Source organism: Phascolarctos cinereus, unplaced genomic scaffold (genome assembly GCF_003287225.1).
Source record: "Phascolarctos cinereus isolate Bilbo 61053 unplaced genomic scaffold, phaCin_HiC Scaffold_3;HRSCAF=262, whole genome shotgun sequence".
Classification (NCBI taxonomy): domain Eukaryota; kingdom Metazoa; phylum Chordata; class Mammalia; order Diprotodontia; family Phascolarctidae; genus Phascolarctos; species Phascolarctos cinereus.
The window spans coordinates 157,242,139-157,261,944 of NW_027555736.1; the positions used below are offsets into that span (position 1 = coordinate 157,242,139).

The 19,806-nt window shown below is 36.6% G+C and overlaps 1 protein-coding gene and 1 pseudogene across 1 annotated transcript in view; both read right to left on the reverse strand.

Moving 5' to 3' along the window:
- Nucleotides 1-19,806, reverse strand: part of TEX9 (testis expressed 9) — a 50,152-nt gene that overhangs the window by 28,713 nt on the left and 1,633 nt on the right. Inside the window, exons 3-6 of the mRNA XM_020981459.2 lie at nucleotides 18,911-18,974; nucleotides 17,971-18,047; nucleotides 4,960-4,993; nucleotides 3,793-3,878 (exon numbers count right to left, since the gene is read on the reverse strand). Of these exons, the coding sequence (XP_020837118.1) occupies nucleotides 3,793-3,878; nucleotides 4,960-4,993; nucleotides 17,971-18,047; nucleotides 18,911-18,974 (261 nt within the window). The remainder of the gene's footprint in view (nucleotides 1-3,792; nucleotides 3,879-4,959; nucleotides 4,994-17,970; nucleotides 18,048-18,910; nucleotides 18,975-19,806) is intronic.
- LOC110205150 (U6 snRNA-associated Sm-like protein LSm3 pseudogene) lies at nucleotides 15,807-16,133 on the reverse strand (annotated as a pseudogene).

Below are 19,806 nucleotides of genomic sequence, written 5' to 3' on the forward strand. Positions count from 1 at the left end.
TTTAAGGGGATGAAAGAATCAAGCAAATGTGTTTGTGTTAAAATTGACAAGATAGAGGCATGCTTATACACATCAGGGAAGGAGCCAATAAAGAAGGAGACAGTAGGGGGCAGCTAGGTGGTGCAGTGGATAGAGCACCGGCCTTAAAGTCAGGAGGACCTGAGTTCAAATCCGTCTTCAGACCAAACACTTGCCACTAGCTGTGTGACCCTAGGCAAGTCACTTAACCCCAATTGCCTTAAAAAAAAGAGGGAGTAGAAATGAAAGAGAGAGAGAAAATGATCAACGGGAAGGTTCCTAGAGGGGATTCAATCTAGAGAATAAGGTGGAAGGGTTAGCCTCACAAACAGGAAGGCCTTTTCACCCTCTTAGACTGGAACACTGGAGGAGACAATGGGCAAAGAGGGATCAGACATAAGGGAACTCATGACAGCTGGCCTCTTCTCAGTAAAGTAGAAGGAATGATCATCTGAGAAAAGAAAGTGAGGCTTGGGGAGAGAGAAAAGGTACGGAACAGTCACTCTCAGAAGTCTGTTTAGGAATTAATAAAGTGAATAAAAGGGTATAAACTCTATAGTGATAAGGGTCCAGTTGAAGGGGATCCACCCAACACAGTTTACAACCTCCTCCAGCAGCATGTGTCAGCTTGGGAAGAGAAACAGAGAACATGGATGGTAAAGATGAACCAGGGTGGAGCAGAAGAATAGGGAGGAAATGGCAGAAAGTAAAAGGAATAAGCAATTCAAGTGTAGAGGACAATGCCTTATTGAACTGGCTAGCAATAATATCAAGACTATGAAGAAAAGGAGGCAAGAAAAGAAGTGATGAATCAGGAGAATAGGGAGGAATAGGAGTGACTAGAGGTGTCAATGAGGACAAAGGGAAGGTTCAGAAGAAATGAGACAGCAGAGAGATAGAAAGACAGGACAATATGAATTATGATCACAGAGGGAATTTCAGATTTGAAGGTCTTGGAGGGAGAAGAGTTTGGGGAGAGGATAAGTTCTAAGGTACGAGGATCTCCTGAAGAGTAGAGGTATACATAATGGAAGTAAAAGTTGATGAATGGGAGGCCAAAGTGTCAGAAGCATTCTCAACGTGAATAACTATGCCATTAAAGATAATGTCAGAGATAGACCCAAGAAGGTCAAATGTAGCAAGTATAGTTCCACATACACCAAAATATTCATAACAGCACCTTTTTGTATTAGCAAATAATTGGAAATACAAAGTAGCTACCCATAAATTACAGAATAGTTAAATAAATTGTGGTACCCAAGTGTAATAGAATATTATTACACAATAAATATGAAGAATTTAGAGTCATGAGAAGACATATGGCTGATGCAGCATGAACCAGAAAAGTATTAAAAACCAACGATTATATCAACATAAACAGAAAGAACAAAAAAGGAAACTAAATGCTATATAATTATAATAATTAAGCTTGGGGTTTAGAGAAGAGATGAGGAAATGCACCTTCCTTCTCTTCTTTGCAGAAAAGAGATGAGAAAATACACCTTCTTCTGTTCTTTTTAAATCTGTTACAGGGGGCAGAGCCAAGATGGCAGAGTAAAAGCAGTGATTTGCTTGAGCTCTCCCCCAAACCCCTCCAAATACCTGTAAAAAATTACTCTAAACAAAGCGTATGCTGACTCCCCCTCTTGGCCCTATGTGCCCTACCCTGCAGAAAGAATTCATGACCAAATAAGAGACAGAGAGGATCACAGGAGATAAAATGGATACTTTCAACAGGCAGTTTTCAGAAGAAATCAAAGATGTCAATGTCATATGAAAAATGCTCTGAATCACTAATAATTAGAGAAATGCAAATTAAAACAACTCTGAGTATTACTTCACATTCGTCAGATTGGCTACCATGATATAAAAGGAAAATGACAAATGACAGAGAGGATGTGGAAAAACTGGGACACTAATCCACTGTTGGTGGAGTTGTGAACAGGTCCAACTATTCTGGAGAACAATTTAGAACTATGCCCAAAGGACCATAAAACTGTGCATACACTTTGACACAGCAATACCACTATATCACTACTAATAATATACCCTAAATGGATCAAAGAAAAAGAAAACGGCCCTACATGTACAACAATATTTATAGCAGCTCTTTCTGTAGTGGCACAGAAATAGACATTGAGGGGATGCCCATCAATTGGAAAATGGCTGAACAAGTTATGGTATATAAATGTGATGAACACTATTGTGCTATAAGAAACGATGAAGGGGAAGGTTTCAGAAGAAGTTCAGAAAAAGCTTGTATGAACTGATGCAAAGTAAAGTAATCAGAACTAGGAGAACACTGTACATAGTAACAACAATATTGTAGCAATGATCAACTGTGAAAGACTTGTCTACTCTGATCAATACAATGATCCATGACAATTCCAAAAGACTCATGATAAAAAATGCTATCCACCTCCAGAGAGAGAACTGATGAACTCTGAACACAGAATGAAGCATACTTTTTTTACTTTATTTTTCTGCCTTTCTTTTTTGCAACACAGGTTGCCCGATTTCACATGTATAATGGGCATTGTGTTTCTTGTCTTCTCAATGGGCAGGGGGTAGACAGAGGGGAAAAATTTAGAATTGAAAACAAAAATTAAAATCAGAAAGTAAAATTTAAATATATTAAGACCTGATTCAAATTAAATTCAGTACTGTTTATGTCAGATCATATTCTCAATTGACTAGAATGATTTGTAGTGCTTTTATTAAGTATCTAAAATTGAAGAAGCCTACTACAGTTATCCTTTCCATATTGTGATTTTCCCCATTGTGGTTTCAATATATCACGGGTTGGCATAAGAAATTAAATGGGAATTTTTTGCAGAAGCTGTAGACAACACACAGAAGCCAGCAGAGGACACAGAAAAAGTTTAGAAACTCAGAAATGCATAAAATATATGTATAGTATTGTGTAATATAGCCTATGACCAAATACTCGATCCAAATTTTACAATAAGGTACTGTAAACACCCCATAAAAGAAAAAGAAAAAAACAGATACTTCTCTGGTACAAAGGCAGGACCAAAAAATTTTACATGGATTTTCCAGATCTTTTCAGATTGTGGAGGTGCCATGCCCTTAGACCCCATAACGTGGAAGGGATAACTGTATAGTGGACAAAAAATTAGGCCGGGAATGAATGAAAAAAAAATTATTTAGTGATTACTATGTGCCAAGCATTACGCTAAATGGTGGGGTCAAGAAACTTGTCCTAGCTCCTCTGAGAAGCCAGTTTACCTTAAATTAATAATAAGAAATTAAGCAATTTTACTTATGACTACATTACATAGTCATTAGTGGGCTGCTGCAAGACATCACCGACTCCAATGTTTTAAATGTATGAAAATAGGTATGATGTGTGTGTGTGTGTGTGTGTGTGTGTGTGTGTGTGTGTGTGTGTATAAAATTACATCTATAAGGTAAGAGTAGGTATGGAAAAGGAGGCAGCTAGGTGGCACAGCAGATAGAGCACTGGGCCTAGAATCAAGAAGACCAGAGTTCAAATCTAGCCTTAGTTACTAACTGTATGACCCTGGGCAAGTCACTTAACTTCTGTTTGCCTTGATCGAATGGAGAAGGAAATGGCAAATCACTTTAGTATCTTTGCCAAGAAAACCCAACGGACTTTGTCATACAGAGTCGGACACAACTGAATAACAACAAGAAGACGTGGAGAAGTTCAGAAAGATCAATTATTCACAGTGATGATATTGCTAGGTTTTGGAAACTAGAAAATGAAAATAAGACTTAAAAAATGTATACCTTGAAGCTTTTCTCTTTCCTTTATTTCCAGACTGTGGCTTGTTTTGAATTTCAGTCATAGGATCAGACTTATGGATCTTTGGTTGCTAGGGGAAAAATAAACTAGCAATTAATCAGCATCAGTCATTTTCCAAATGATACATTTATCACATATAGGCTTGCTGTTTACATGCACAGCAGAGTTACTGTTTTTTATTCAATAAATAGTCATAGTGGAAGGAGAATTCTGAGGGCAAAAGAATCAGAATTTTAAAGTTGAATGTGACATTATAAATCATCCCACACCTTTCATTTTAAAGATGAGTAAAGCTGAACCCAGAAAGGTTAAATGACATGGCCCTAACTTCTCAGTGGCAAAGCTATCACTAGAGCTCAGGTCTCACAATTTAAAGGTCAAATGGATGTAAAGAATATTAAGTAGCTACTAAGCCTTTCTTACTAACCAATCACTTGCTCACAGGGACAGGTTAGTTTCAAATATTAAAGGTCTTTCTCTTTTCTCCTTTAACGTCAAGATGTAAACTTCTTTTGTCTAAGACTCTATTTGCAGCAGGAGGGCCACAGCTATAAGACTTCAAATATTCTTTCTGTTCACCTTGTATCACTGGATCTGTCATACAACCAAATTTTTGCCACTTCAGAAGGAAAAATTTTTGATTCTAGCGGAAATCCATTAGGCTGTACGGATACTCAGTCCACAATAACTTTTTTTTTTCTATTCCACGGAAGGCAGCTCTGATTTTTGTCAGAGAATTCAATAGAGAAAAGGAATCGATGTACAGAAATTCACTTTGTAGGTAACTCTTCCAAAACACATATTATTTCTACTAACCATGACCTTGCTACATATGCCCTCTATAGGGATAGGGACATGTGATTTCACTGATATAGAGAACTCCCTGGTGAGGGAATTCCCTCCATCAAAGCTGGAAGACACCTTCTCTACAATTTGTCATCTTAGAGAGAGGCCTAGAGCATCGAGGAACACGCTGAGTTGCTCAGGGTCAGACTATGTGTCTATTATGTGCCCAGCTCCAAAGTCAGCCCCCTCTCTGTTATGCCTCCTATGCCCTCTATATACTATACGTTTATATTTATCCAAATGTGCAAATAAGTTCGTCATTCTACAGGACATATGCGCATTCAAAGAAAATTTCATTTTAGTACCTTATTATTTGCTCCTTCAGAAGCCAAGTGATCTCTAGGAAGCAAAAAATATACATAAATTAATAATTGGTTGTTATAAGTTGACATTAATATTTAATAGTAACAACTTGAAAATGAAAATGTACAACTACCAAATAAGTTTTTAAAAAATCCTAAAATACTAAATTATCTATACCTTGCCAAAATAATAGTGATGCAAAAGAAAAAGAGCACATTAGTTATATAAATTTCCTTTAGTGCTTACTAAATAGGACATAAGTGCTTAATATCTTTATAAAATTCAATTTTCAAATTAGATTCAACAATTTGACTAGCGTTTAATTTAAAAGAATGATGATTACAGGTGGCCCCACTTTACAAAAATCCAACGCAAGAAAATCTGAATGGAATATATGGCGAGGTGATTTTCTGTAATATATACAAAATAATTATTTCACAAGATTAACCTCTTCTAGTGCTACTATACCCTAAAATGTTTAAAGTTATTCTGTTAATGCGACTTCTCATGTTTGAAGCATCAGCACATAGTATGCATAGTGGAAGGAACGCTAGTCTTCACCACAGTGAAGAGTACACATTGTCCTGGTCAGAAAATCATCGGCTCTCCAGGACAACATGTAGTCTTCACTCTACCTAACTACCTAACTACCTAACACTTCCTAACTAGCTGTGTGTCCCTGACCAAGGACACTCTTTTGTAACTTAAACTCTCTGGACTTCATCCGTAAAATGAAGCTACGGGGCTACTTTTATAAAAGATGCCTTGGTCCTTTCCAGCTCTATCAGTTTATGTCAAATGAGATGTGTGGAAAGCATGGGAAACAATAAAGCATTATTTAAGTTGAGCTATTAACATAAAAGCCTCAGAAAAACTGTCAAGTGAATGGCTGGCTATCTACTCTTAAGAGGGTAACATAAGTTCCACTCTTTTCCTCAAGTACAACTGATACCTGTTGAGGACATGAAAGTTCAATTCAATTCAAATCAATTTTATTATTAAGTACCTACCATATGCAAAACATTGAGCTAGGATCTAGGAATATAAATATAAAAATAAACACAGGCCTTATCTTAAAGGAGCTTTTCTTTGGTGTTCTACCTACTGAACTAGCTACATATACAAGGATTTTTCAAAGAAAAATTTAAAAATATAGACGCATAAAATGTAGTTAATAGTAATGAATACATCTTCCAAAAACAAGGATTTATGTAGAAAGCAAAAAATAGGTTGTTTATAAGAACAGAACAAAAGAAAACCACCATTTTTTCCAAAGACACAAAAATCTTTCTGAATCCTATATACTTTTAAGAAAGACCTCTTAATCACCTTGGTGTCAATTTGAGGTTTGACATCACCCTTAAACGCTGTCTCTCTCCTTTTGTTTCAACTTAAAACCAGGTAGCAGTTGTTTCTCCTATGGACTTGGAACATACCCATTCTATTTCTAGTGAACGTAAGTGAAAGAAAGAGTAGATTGCAGAGTAATTCAGCAGCCTGCCTTTTGTTATGCTTTCCCATGAAAATAAAATTTGTGCTACTGACTCAGCAGATCAAGGTTCAGCCAACCACTGCCCACCATTCTGTTCTGCTCAGCTCTGTCCTGCCTCTCTCCCACCTAAAGAAGGAGCAGCTGCAGCTGCAGCAGCAAGCCTAAGCTGAGCTGAGACCCAGGCCAAGGCACCCCCTCTGAAACACTCCTTGGAGACTACGAGGTTTACAATTCACCTGCTGCCCAATACCATCCCTATGGCTAATAATCTCCCACACCCTCTTTCCTTCCCTAGCCCTGTATTCATCACTAGTCATGTAGCAGCAAACTATTCCCTACCCAAATCTCCTATTCTCATTCCTATCCTTCCCATCCTACCCCAACCATGTCTCCCTTTCTGCCCCTTCTACTGTATCTTTTGGAATTCCTGTTCCATGAGAAACACATTTCCCTTCATTCTGGACCTTTTCTCTTGCATTCTTCTCTATTAGCTCTCACTGTAACCTCTTATCCCTCATGGTACTGCATACCCTGGCTATCCTCTCCAGCACTGGCCTTCTCAAACAACACATATTCCCACCCACTCTAGAAACACTGGCCCCATAAGGGTGATTTGCAATATTCCTTGTTCCCCACTGCTACTTCTAGACTCTATCACTTTACCACCAGCCCTTAGGAATCTCTCTTCCTTTGAAGTCCACTCTATCACAATTTCCCACCTAATGCATATCATAATGGCTATTGTATACCAGTCCCCAGCTCATTCTCCTTCCTTTTTCAAGGAGTTTGGCACCTGGATCACCACCTTTCTTTCTGCTCTTTTACCTTTATACTTGGGAACTTCAACATGCACAGTGATGCTTTCTTCAAATGTATAACCTCTCAACTCCTAAACTTCCTTAGACGTCACGACCTTTTCTTTCATGCCACTTCAAATTCACAAAGAGATGGTCACACACTGGATTTGACCATTACCTACAAGTGTTCCATTTCCTTAATTAGAAATGTTTCATATTCCTCTATCTGACCATACTGTTCTCTCATTCAGTTGTTCCCCATGCCTCACCCCTCCTAAACCTTTTCTTTACCCTCACTGAGACTTCCTAAATCCCTAACTCTCAGTGTTTTCTCAGGTCACTATCCCTGCTCTGATTACACTTTCCTTCCTTTCCAAGCCTGACTCTATAGTTATTTATTTCCAACACTACAATGTCATCTGCTCTCAAATCCCTTGCCCGCATGTGCTAAGACCACTCACTGCTTGCCAAAACTCAGCCCTAGCTTACTCTCCCCATGGGCTTCCTCTGTTCCTATTCACCCCTGCTGAATGGAGCTAGAGGAAGTCGCACAACTATTCTTATTGGGTATGTCACATAAAGTGACAGTACCAGCTTCAACTGAGCCCTGCTACAACAAGGAAGTCCTTTCATTTCTGACTAATATTCCCTATCTCACTTCTCACAGAAGCTATTCCAAATCTTCTCTTCCCTCTTCAAGTTTCCTTTCCCTTTCCCCATTCAGCTGAGGACCTTGCTTCTTATTTTACTGAGAAAATGAAGGTCCTTTGATTCAAGCTCCCTCTTCTCCCATTCTGTTTCTCTCAAAACTCCTTAACATTCTCTCCCCCTCTTGCCTCTTTTCCCACTCTCTAACAATGAGACAGCCCTTTACCCTGCCAAGTCCAATCCCTCTACATAGGTTCTTGATCCCAGTCCTTCCTGTCTTTTCCTGCAGAATGCAACCTTAATCATCCCCTCTCTCAAATCTTTCATCACTCCTTATCTTCTGATTTCTTCCCTACTGCCTTCAAACCTGCCCAAGTCTCCTCCACCCTTCTACCAACTTCACTAGACCCTGCCATCCCCTGAAACTATGGTCCTGTATCTCTTCTTCCTTTCTCACTCAAACTCCTAGAAAAAGCTATCCATACTCTTGCCTCTACCTATCCTTTCACTCACTCTTCAACTCTCTGCAATCTGGGTTCCAATCTCAACATCCACTGAAAGTGTTCTCTTCAAAATTATCAAAATTGCTAAATCTGATGGGTCTTTTCTGCTAAGTACTCATCTTTCTCAACTTGTCTGCTGTGTAATAACAATATTGTCCACCCTCTACTCCTGAATACTCTCTCCTTTTGGGGTTTTTGTGAAATTGCTCTCTCCTGGTTCTCCTCTTACCTGAAGCTCCCTCTTCCATCTCCTTTCCTGGCTGATTATCCATATCAAGTCCCCTAACTGTGGATGTTCCTCAAGGTTCTGTCTTGGACCATCTTCTTTCTCTACAGTCTCTCTTTTGGTAACCTCACAAGCTGCCAGAGGTTTAATTATCATTTCCATGCAGATGATGCCCAAATCTATATATCCAGCCCTGGTCTTTCTCCTGACATTCAGTTCCATATCACCAACTGTTTATTAGACATTTCAAAATGGATTTCTAAGAGATAACTCAAATTCATTAAGTCCAAAAGTGAACTCATTGTCTTTCTCCAAAACGCTATTCTTTTCCAAACTTTTCTATTTCTGTTGAAGGAACCACAATATTTTTAATCTCCCAGATTCATAACCTTGGCATTATCCTGGACCCCCCACACTCTTTCACCCTATATATCGAATCAGTTTCTAAATCTTGCTATTACTGCCTTCACAATTATCTTTCATATCTGACCCCTCTCTATTCACACAGCCACCACCTTAGTTCAGACCCTCAATACCTCTCACCAAGATTACTGTAATAGCCTCTTTTGGTCTCCCTACCTCAAGTCTCTCCCCATTTCAGTCCATCATCCCCCCAACTGCCAGAGTGATTTTCTTAAGTGCAAATCCAGTCATTTCATTCCCCTAATTCAATCAACTCCAGTGGTCTCTATGACTCATAGGTTCAAAGATAAACTCTGTTTACTCTTACAGGTCCTTCATATCCTGGTCCCAATCTACCTTTTCAACCTCAATGGACATTACTGCTCCTGTACTCTGTGACCCAGCCAAGCTAGCCTTCTCTCTATTATTCTCAACTACAACATTCCATTCATTTCCCACCTCACTCCCTCTGCATTGGCTGTCTCCCAGGTCTGGAATGCACTCCTTACCCTTTGGAGTTCTTCTCTCCTTCAAAAATGCAGCTTCCTGATCCCCAGACTGCTCATAGCCTCCTTTCCAAACTACGTATTATGTATTTCACTGCTGTGTATTTATTCTGTACAGATTTATATATGTATTTATGTTCTTCCTCATAAATTCTTGTGAACAGTGATTATTTCATTCTTTGTATTTGTATTATTAACACACTGCCTAGCACACAATCGGCGCTTAGTATGTGGTTGATTGATTATTGAGCCCAACTTCCACTTAACCACAAGCTACATATACATGATGGAACTAAGTTCTGGTCAACATACTACTTGATACAGAGTAACCTTGGGTGTAAAAGAAGCTACTATACTGTATATTTGTGGTAAAAAATAATTTAATCATTTTGTAAAGTAGATTTAAATTCAACAAAAATTTACTGAGCACCTACAATATACAAGATTAGCATTGTTTTGTGTTGAAATGGATATTCAGCACACCAAATTAACTTATATCTGAAATAGTTTCCAATATCCAAGGATCATGTTTCACTTGGTAAATCTGTATGAAATAGTATAACTTTTTTAAAAGCTAGTTTGTATAGGTAAATAGAAGATTCATTTCCAATTTACACTTCAAGAAAATTTAGTATAAGAAAACAAAACATCTATTCTTATTCTTTAGAATAACATTTATTTTTATACTTGTGAAATGAGTCTCTAACTTCATTTCACAGAAAGAACAGACTACTAGTTAACCTTTTTTAGCTTTTTAGTCTTCCATTGGAAGGGTGTGCTTAAGTCTTTATATCACGGATATAGAAGTACTTGTACTAAGAGCAACAATAATCACTAACAGTTTATTTATAATTATATTTTAAAATATTATTTTCAAGCTGCAACTTTTAGGAATTGTATGGCTTGAAACTTTTAGTTCCAGAAATTTCTGTGGCCTGTGAAGACATCATTTAAATACTCATATATTAGATAAAGTATTTCTTTTTTAATTACCTGTTTTAACGGTACATGTCACATAGTGAACACAATGAATTCAACAATGATATTTTAAATACTATCATGATTTCCTGCATATAAAATACTGAAGGACTGACTCCATTAAAAGAAAAGCTCACATAGGGCTAACAAGTCATCCTCTGGCAGTACCTCTTTTCTATTTCAGTTATTACTATAACACTCTCTTTAACCTTTCACACGGAACATAGAGACTATAAACTTTTGAGTGCTGTCATCTTTTAAATTTAGGCTATCATTTTAGTATATGAGAAAAAGAAGATTATGCCAGTACCTCTAAGTACTTGGATACAATTGTTATTATTGAAGGTGGTCTCCTCACCAAAAAGTGATTGCGAATCATGGTACAGTCTCCCTCAGGAGGCATTTCCATGCTAAGATGTAAATGGGGGGACTTTAAGTATTCTAAAAGTTCAAGGGATTGTCTTGTAACAAGGAAATGTATATATGAAGGAAATGGAGAAGCCTAGAATGGAATCCAGAAAACAGATCTCTGAAGAACTACAGTTCTTCACAAAGAAATAGATTGGGATAGAAACAGTCTAGGATACAAATGTGAAAAATCAGAAAATAGTTTATTATTCTTGCCATAATTTTGATATAGTCATTTTTACAATATCAGGAATTATTTTTAAGCCTTTTGAAGTACCCATGCTAACCAGGCATCCTCAATTACCTATAGCAGCAAGCTTGAAGCTACTTTTGCCTGGTCATTGGCACCTTCCTCCCCAGGAAAAGTGAAAAATCAAGAAAACAATCTCCATGTCCAATTTATATTTATGATTCCTATAAGAAAAGATTTAAGGAAGAGGAACAGAATCAAGAAAGGTTAGTTGAAATGTTAATGAAGACTAAGGAAGGCTTATACTTGGGTTCAAAAAAATCTACTTCTCAGGTACAGGATTGAAGAGACATGGTTGGACAGCAGTTTGTCTGAAAAACATTTGGGGGTCTTAATGGGCTGAAATTTCAATCTGGGTCACTAGAGTCATGTGATGGCCAAAAAAGCTAATGCAATCAAGATGGCATCAATAGAAGCATAACAGAATAAGGAGGTGATAGGGAAACTGTGGTCCGTTCCAATTAGAACCCATCTGGAATACTGTATTCAGTTCTGTATGCCATAGTTTAAGAAGAATATTGATAAGCCAGAGAGAATCCAGAAGAGGGTAATAAGGATGTTGGAATGACCTTGAATCCATATTAAATGAGGATAAGCTGAAGGAACTGTGGATGCTTAATCTGGAGAAGACTCAAACTCAGGGGAGACATGACAGCTATTGTCAAATATTTAAAGGGCTACCAGGTGGAAGAAAATTGGGCTTGTTCTGTTTAGTGCCAGAAGGCAGAACAAGAAGTAATAGACAGAAGATGCCAAGTCACAAATTTAGATTTAATGTCAGGAAAAAACTCCTCACAATTACATACATAATATGTAATGAGCTGCCTATGGTGGGTTCGTTTTTCTTGGAGATCTTCAAATAGATTCTATACAACCACTTGTTGGATATGTGTTAGTAGGACTTCCTTTCAGGTATGAGTGGAAATTGATGACCACTAAGGTCCCTTGCAATTCTCAAAAAAATTTATGTTTTGTTGAGGCAGCTATAGTCTCATTGACAGGGCCATAAATCAAGTGAAATAATGAAATATAAGTAGCAATCAATCTCCCTCATTTCACTTAGTCCATTAGTTTTCTGATGGCCACAGTGAATACCTCTCCTACTTCAGACTTCATGATTTACTTTTAGGAAAACTAAATATATCATATTAATAACAAAAAAAATCATATAATTAAAAAAAGATGCGGAGAAAAACTTCTGACAAACTATATGTGGGGAAAAAAGCACTAAAGAACATAGCAACAAATATACCAGTTCTTAATATGGTAAAAGCTATCTATCTAAAATCAAGAATCTCATGTTATATGCAAAGGAGAAATGCTAGAGGCCTTTTCAATATGATCAGAGGTAGTGCAAAGATGTTCATTATCACCACTATTATTTTATATAATTTTAGAAATGGTAGCCATAGTGATAAGACAAAAAAAGAAATAAAAGGGAATAATCATAGACAATGAGGAAACAATGATAACTTTTTTAAGACAATATGATGGTTTACTTAAAGAATGCTAACATTTGAACTAAAAATACTGGAAACGATAACATCAGTAAAGTAAAAGGATGTATAATAAATCCACAAGAATCATAAACCTTTCTATTTATTACCAGAAAAACCCAAATGGGAGAAGTCCTTTTCAAAATAACTATAGAATGCAAAATTATCAGAGTCCACTGACCAACATACACAAAGAAATTATATGGATAAAACCTCAAAACACTCTATTATATAAAAATAGACAAATAAGTGGAGAAATACTTATTGCTCATGGTTGAGCCACGCCAATAGGAACAATGACAACACTACCTAAATTAATTTACAAATTCAGTGCCAAACCAGTCAAATCATCAACAGACTGCCTTATAGAATTAGAAAATAATAAACTTTATCTACAGAAACAAAAGTCGAAACTTGGAATAATTTTACAAGTGAAAAGTTAAAGGATTTAGCAGTACTAGATCTCAAACTATATTACAGAGCAGTAATGATAAAAATTAATTAGAACTGGTTAAAAAACAGGAAAATTGATCATAGGAACAATCTAGGTGCACAAGACCCAAAAGCAATGGAATATAGTAAACAAAGTATTTAATAAACCCAGGGACTCCAACTAGTGTGGTAAGGATTCACTATTTAACAAAAACAAATTAGACCCCTATCATATACCACAATAAATTCCAAATGGACACATTATCTAGATATATAAGATCATATCATAAACAAGTTTAAAGGTTCAAAGGAGATAACATTCACAATTATGGATAGGAGAAGAATTCCTACCAAACAAGGAATAGATAAGATCATAAGAGAGAAAACAGACACTTTTGATTACATAAAATTGAAAAGTTTTTACACAAAATCAATGCCATTAAGAGGGGGAAAGTTAGGGGGAAAAGAACTTTGCAATAAATCTCTCTGATAAAAGTATGATAATGAAGATAGATAGAAAATTGATATAAATAGATAAGAACAAGAGCCATTCCCAAATAGGTAAATGGTCAAAGGGTAATGAATAGGTACTCTTCAAAAGAAGAAAGGCAAGTTATCAACAATCATATAAAAAAATTCTCCATTTCACTAATAAGATAAATGCAAATTAAAAAGAACTCTGAGGTTCTACTTTACCCTGACCATATCAGCAAAGATGACAGAAAGGAAAATGACTACTGTTGGTAGAAACGTGAGAGGACAAGCACTGTTGGTGCTGTGAAATGACCTAACCATTCTGTAAAGCATTTTGGAACTATATTCCCCAAATTATTAAAATGTACATACCCTTTGACTTGGTGATACCACTACAAAGCCTATACTCAAGAGACCAAAGAAAGAAAAAGACCTGTATGAACAAAAATATTTATAGTATCACTTTCTTTGTAGCAAAAGAATTAGAAAAAAATGGATATCTATCAGTTGGGGAACAGCAGAATAAATTAAGGCTTATGAATATAATAGATTATTATTGTGCCATTAGAAAGTACAAAAGGGATGGATTCAGAGATGTGATGATCTGTATAAACTAATGAAAAATGAAGTGAGAATAACCAAGAGAACAATTTGTACAGTAATTATAATACTATAAACGAAGTGAAAAATTTAAGATCTATGATAAACACATTGACAAATTATGATTCCAGGAGACTGATGATGAATCAGAATTCCCACTTCCTGGCAGAGAAAAGAGAATGTATAAGAGATATAGAATGAGACATATTCAACACAACCAATGTGTGGATTTGAATGCTTTAACTGTATGAAAGGTCATAATGGTGATAGCCAAAAAAAAAAAAAGGAGAAAGACAGGAAAGAAGGAAATTTCAATGAAACATTGGGAAATAGCAGAGGGAAATTCAAAGGAGGATATGGATAAGCAGAACAATGTTGGGCATTATATGACAAATCTGATATATATCTTTAAGAGATGCAAGCCACACATAGTAAAAATTCATAGTGTCATGCTATGTGGTACTCTTTTAACATTAACCTTTGTGTAGGAGAATGTTGATATTTGTTGCTGTTTGTCAAATTCTTCATAATAAAAAGAGAAAATAAATTTTATTTTATTTTATTTGCTTTTTGGTGAGACAATTGGAGTTAAGTGACTTGCCCAGGATCACACAGCTAGTGTCAAGTGTCTGAGGCTGAAGTTGAACTCAGGTCCTCTTGACTCCAAGGCAGGAGCTCTATCCATTGCACCACCTACCTACCCCAAAAATAAATTTTAAAAGAAAATAAAGAGATCTGGTTTGCTATATATCTAGACTGTCCAGTTACAACTTGGTTCTAGCTTCTCTTTATCAGTTCTATTTTTCATCCTTCTTCAACTTTTTAGCTTGCTACCTGCAACAGTCATTCAAAAGACATCCTACTCTTCTGAAAGTCTCCTCTACCCTCCTACAATTAATTGTTACTTTAATTTACTTTGATGCCTTTTTCTATCTATCCATTATGCATCTCAACACCCTGTAACTCTCTCCTTTCATACTTCTCTGAAGTCTCAGAAGAAAAGATGTATTACCTCCTTTCTAAAATTATTCCTTTATCTGTAGCCTGGATCCTAACCTTTCCCAATGTCAGAAGGAATTTCCCACATTTATCTATTTTCTTTCCAATATCTTTAAGCTCTTCCTTTTCATTGGCTCCTTTCCCTTATGGCCTTAAATATATATCTGCATATCCTGAAAAAATCTCTCATATCTATTGTCCTATTTCCCTCTTTTCTTTTACAGCCTAACTTCTGAAACCAACACCCTTCACCTATGAAAACCATTCTCTCATCACTGTCTCCTAAATTATTCTCCTAAAACAAACCTCTCTAACCAATAACTTTCTTTTTTCCCAAAAAACAAAAGACAAATTTAATTATAAAAATATAAGATGAAGAGGCAAATTAAATCACTGAAAAAGATTGCTGAATTATGACGCCTACATTAATTTAAAGATTTGGTATTAGAAATCTAAGAATAAGTGTTATGCCAGTTAGATCAGGACTTATCTGGAAAAAAAATGCATTTAAGGGTGTACTGTTCCTTGAATATTTCTAAATATTATAAAGGACCACAGGGTGTTCTTTTGAACACCAGCCTTTCTCATAGAGGTTATTGTCCAGAGTCTCCAATTTTCTACACAGGACAGTCTTAGTTTCAGCCAACTTTCAATGGAGGGGCTACTACCACAACCCCAAGGCCTCAGACAAACAGCACTGGAATGTTCATCTTGGTTAACTTATAGACCTCTTCATAAGCTTCTTCATCATTTTCTACAATTGTCACAGTCTCTTCTACATCTCTCAAAATCATGTTTAAATGCTGATCATAAGCTTGTAATCTTCCTTATTGTTCTGGATCACTTCTCATTTTTTGGTCATTTCTCATTTTTACATAAATTCATTCATCTACACTAAGCCTGATGAGATGCAGTGGCTCATCTACAGTGTTGGTGGTCTGTGGCTGATCTATATCGTTCACCATGTTTCAAATCAATAACTTTTTTCTAACCAAATGCAGTCACTAGTGTAATTTTCCTTGACCTCTTACAGCCAAGATCTACTGTTAACTTTCTCATTTAAATTCTCTCCTTCCTTGGTTTTATCATAATGTCCTTTCCTGCTTCTCCTAACTCTAAATGCCCTTCTTCTGATTCTGTCTTCTTTCTCTTCATATCCCCTAACAATGAGCCTAAGCTGGCCTAACCCTGTGAAATGCAAATATTATTCTCATTTTACAGATGAGTAAACTGAGGCAAAGAGAGGTTAAAACGAATTGTTCATGGTCACAGAGACTGTAAGTGTTAGATCAAAGATTTGAACCCACATCTCCTGACTGAAGCCCTAGTGCCCTTTCCATCATACTTCTCCTCCCATTTCCAAAAATATTAACATTCTCCAAAACTGCTAATTGGTGCTTCTAAGAACTGGATTTATAAAGGGTTTGCTGTTGTTCAGTTATTTCAGTCATGTCTGACTCTTTGTGATACCACTTGGGATTTTCTTGGCAAAGATACTGCAGTTGTTTGCCATATCCTTCTCCAGCTCACTTTATAGATGAGGAAACCAAAGCAAACAGGGTTAAGTGACTTGCCCAGGAACATACAGCTAGTGTCAGAGGCAGGATCTGAACTCAAGTCTTCCTGACCCCAGGCCTGATACTCTATCTACTGTGTTACCTAGCTGACCTTATTATGAGCATACTATTGCCCTAATCCAAATCTTCTACAAATTCATGGATCATTAAGGATGATTACTGACTTTCAAATAGCTCTGTTAATGTAATAAAAATGAAACAGTACTTTATTTCATATTATTCAAATTGCACCAAAACCATTTATCTCTCCTTGATGGCTGAGAGATCCAATTTTTATACCAATTATATCAGTAGTTCAAATGAAAATAGATACTAAATGTATTTTCTTTAATAACTGTATTTACTTAATATATTGATTACACAATTGCTCTTCAAAACAAAGGACTCATAAAAGTTCACACTTTAAGAATTATTTTTTATAATCATTCATCTCCAGGAGGTACCACGGCATAATTGATAGACAACCAGCCAAGGTATCAGGAAGACCTAGATCCAAGACCTGCCGCTGAAACATACTGATTATGTAATCTTGGGCTAATCATTTAACCTCTCGGTGCCTCAGGTAAAAATCTAACACTAATTGCAGAATAGATGTCAACCTGCATTGTTAGCAAGAATTTCTTCACCAGGAGTTCCCTACACTAGGCCCATTCCAAAGTTTCTGGGGAGACTTGGTGGTGCAGTGAATGAAACACTGAACTGACCTGAGTTCAAATCTAGCCTCAGATACTTACTAACTATGTCACTTTGGGCAAGGCACTTAACTCTATCAGCATCAATTTCTTCATCTATAAAATGGGGATAATAATAGCAGCTATCTCCGAGGGTTGTCATGCGCATCAAATGAGATAACTGTAAAGCACTAAGCACAGTCCCTGGCACATAGTAGGTGCTATATGTTGTTCTTGTTCAGTCATTTTCAGTCATGTCTTACCCCATTTGGGGTTTGCCATTTCCTTCTCCAGCTCCTTTTACAGATGAGGAAACTGAGACAAACAGGGTTAAGTGACTTTCCCAGGGTCACACAGCTAGTAAGTGTCTGAGCCCAGATTTGTACTTAGGAAAATGAGTCTTCCTGACTCCTGGCCCAGCACTCTATCCATTGCAGCACTTAGCTGCCCCCGAGGAGCTATGTAAATGCTAAGTATTATTATTGTTCTTAAATGCATCCCATACCAGTTATTAAAACCATCAGTAATAATTGATTTGAAACATAAACACTTACTTTGTATTATCATCTTCTTTCTCACATGGTTTAACTGTAGATGAAACTACTTTGGACAGTATCTCATTTTGATCTCTCTAATTAAGAAACAAAACAAGTATCATAAGTATACTATATGGCAAAAGTTTGCCAGTAATTTTAACATGGTACCAATCTAAGCTGCCAGTTTCACCTGGTAGGTGACCAGGAGTCAATGAATCACTGCCACTGATCACTCAAAGAGATAGATGAGCTGGAGCATGATAAGGTGGTTCCCCCTACCTATTGTACCTTGAGACACAGAACACTTGTTAGCAGCTCTCTACTGCATCCCTCTACCAAAAACGACCAAATCTCCATCATAACAACAAAGGTGTAGAATGCAAAATAGGGTAGGAGATTTGGCAATTCTGACTTTTTCAGAAGTGATGGTAACTGCTCCAAATATGTGGATATTAATACTATGACATTTTACTTTCAATTTTGTTTTGGTAAAGTCATTTCAGCCTTATGTTAAGTGAATAAATTGTATAGGACAACATCAGGAAGGGATGCAAGAACGGGGCTCCTAGTAGCTAGGGACAATACAAAACAAAAGAGAGTTATGAGGTTTCAGGGGAATTAATCTATACTCCTAGAGAGACACACAGAACCTGAGGGTCCAGGAAATGTACACAGAAGGAAGCTGACTGTTCATGCTCAATTTGCATTGAGCTGGGATATCTCAAACTTCAAAGGCCACCTTGTAGCTTACTCATATATATAATCCTACACCAACTAATTCACCAAATAAGCTATTCATCTAATAAAGAAACAACTGTCCATGAATGTTACCAAAACTCAACGGGGAGAGGGGGTGCTAAAGAAAGAGGAGGGGAGGTGTTTTATAATATTTTTTAAAATTGTTCTAAGCCCAAATTAACATTTTGCACTGCTCAGGCTAATTACAATATTTACTTACTATTGCTTCTTCTGCTTGACGAACCAGTTCAGCTGTTTTTGCTTCAAGTTCTGCATTCAGACGTCTGAAATGTGCAAAAAACTGTTTAATTAGGATTTACTGAAGTATCTAATGGAAATTAAAATGATGATCAGATGAAAATGCTAAAATTAGGTTAGCCTATGATATCAACAATGGAAGAGACTGTCACACTAAAACTTAATCATTTCAAAAAAATTCAAAATACATTATTTTGCAGCTACATAAAGAAGCCATTACTGCCAATTTAGCCGAAATAAATGAGGTGCCAAGGATTTGGTATTAGTAAATATTTGTCAGAAAGTACAAAGGAGGCATCAACTAAGAAAAAAAATCTGTATTTTATCTCCTCAAACATGCTAGTGTTGAAAAAGTCAGTCAATAAGCATGTATTAAATACTTACTATATGCTGTGTGCTGAGGATACAAAGAAAGGCAAAAACAACAACAAAAACCCCACCCTCTCCTTTCAAGGAACTCACAGTGTAACAGAGTAGTTAACACGAAAATAACTGTACAAAATAGAGATATAGACACAGATATGATCAATTGGATATAATCACAAAAGAAGACCTTATCATTAAGAGGAATTGGGAAAAGCTTCTTTTACAAGGCAGAGTTTTAACTGGGACTTGAAGGAACCTAGTGAATGAAGACGAGAAGGGAGAGAACTCCAGGCATGCAGACAGTGAAAATGCAGGAACCTGGGAGGAGTATTTTGTTCATAGAACAGCAAAGAGTTAGTTTTGCTAAACTGCTTTTTTTTCTCCTTTGTTTTTATTCATTGTTATAAGAGGTAGATTTATAGACAGGAGAGGCAGGAGGAGTAAGTTAAGAACTGAAGGTATTATGAAAACCAAAGAGATCAATACATTTTA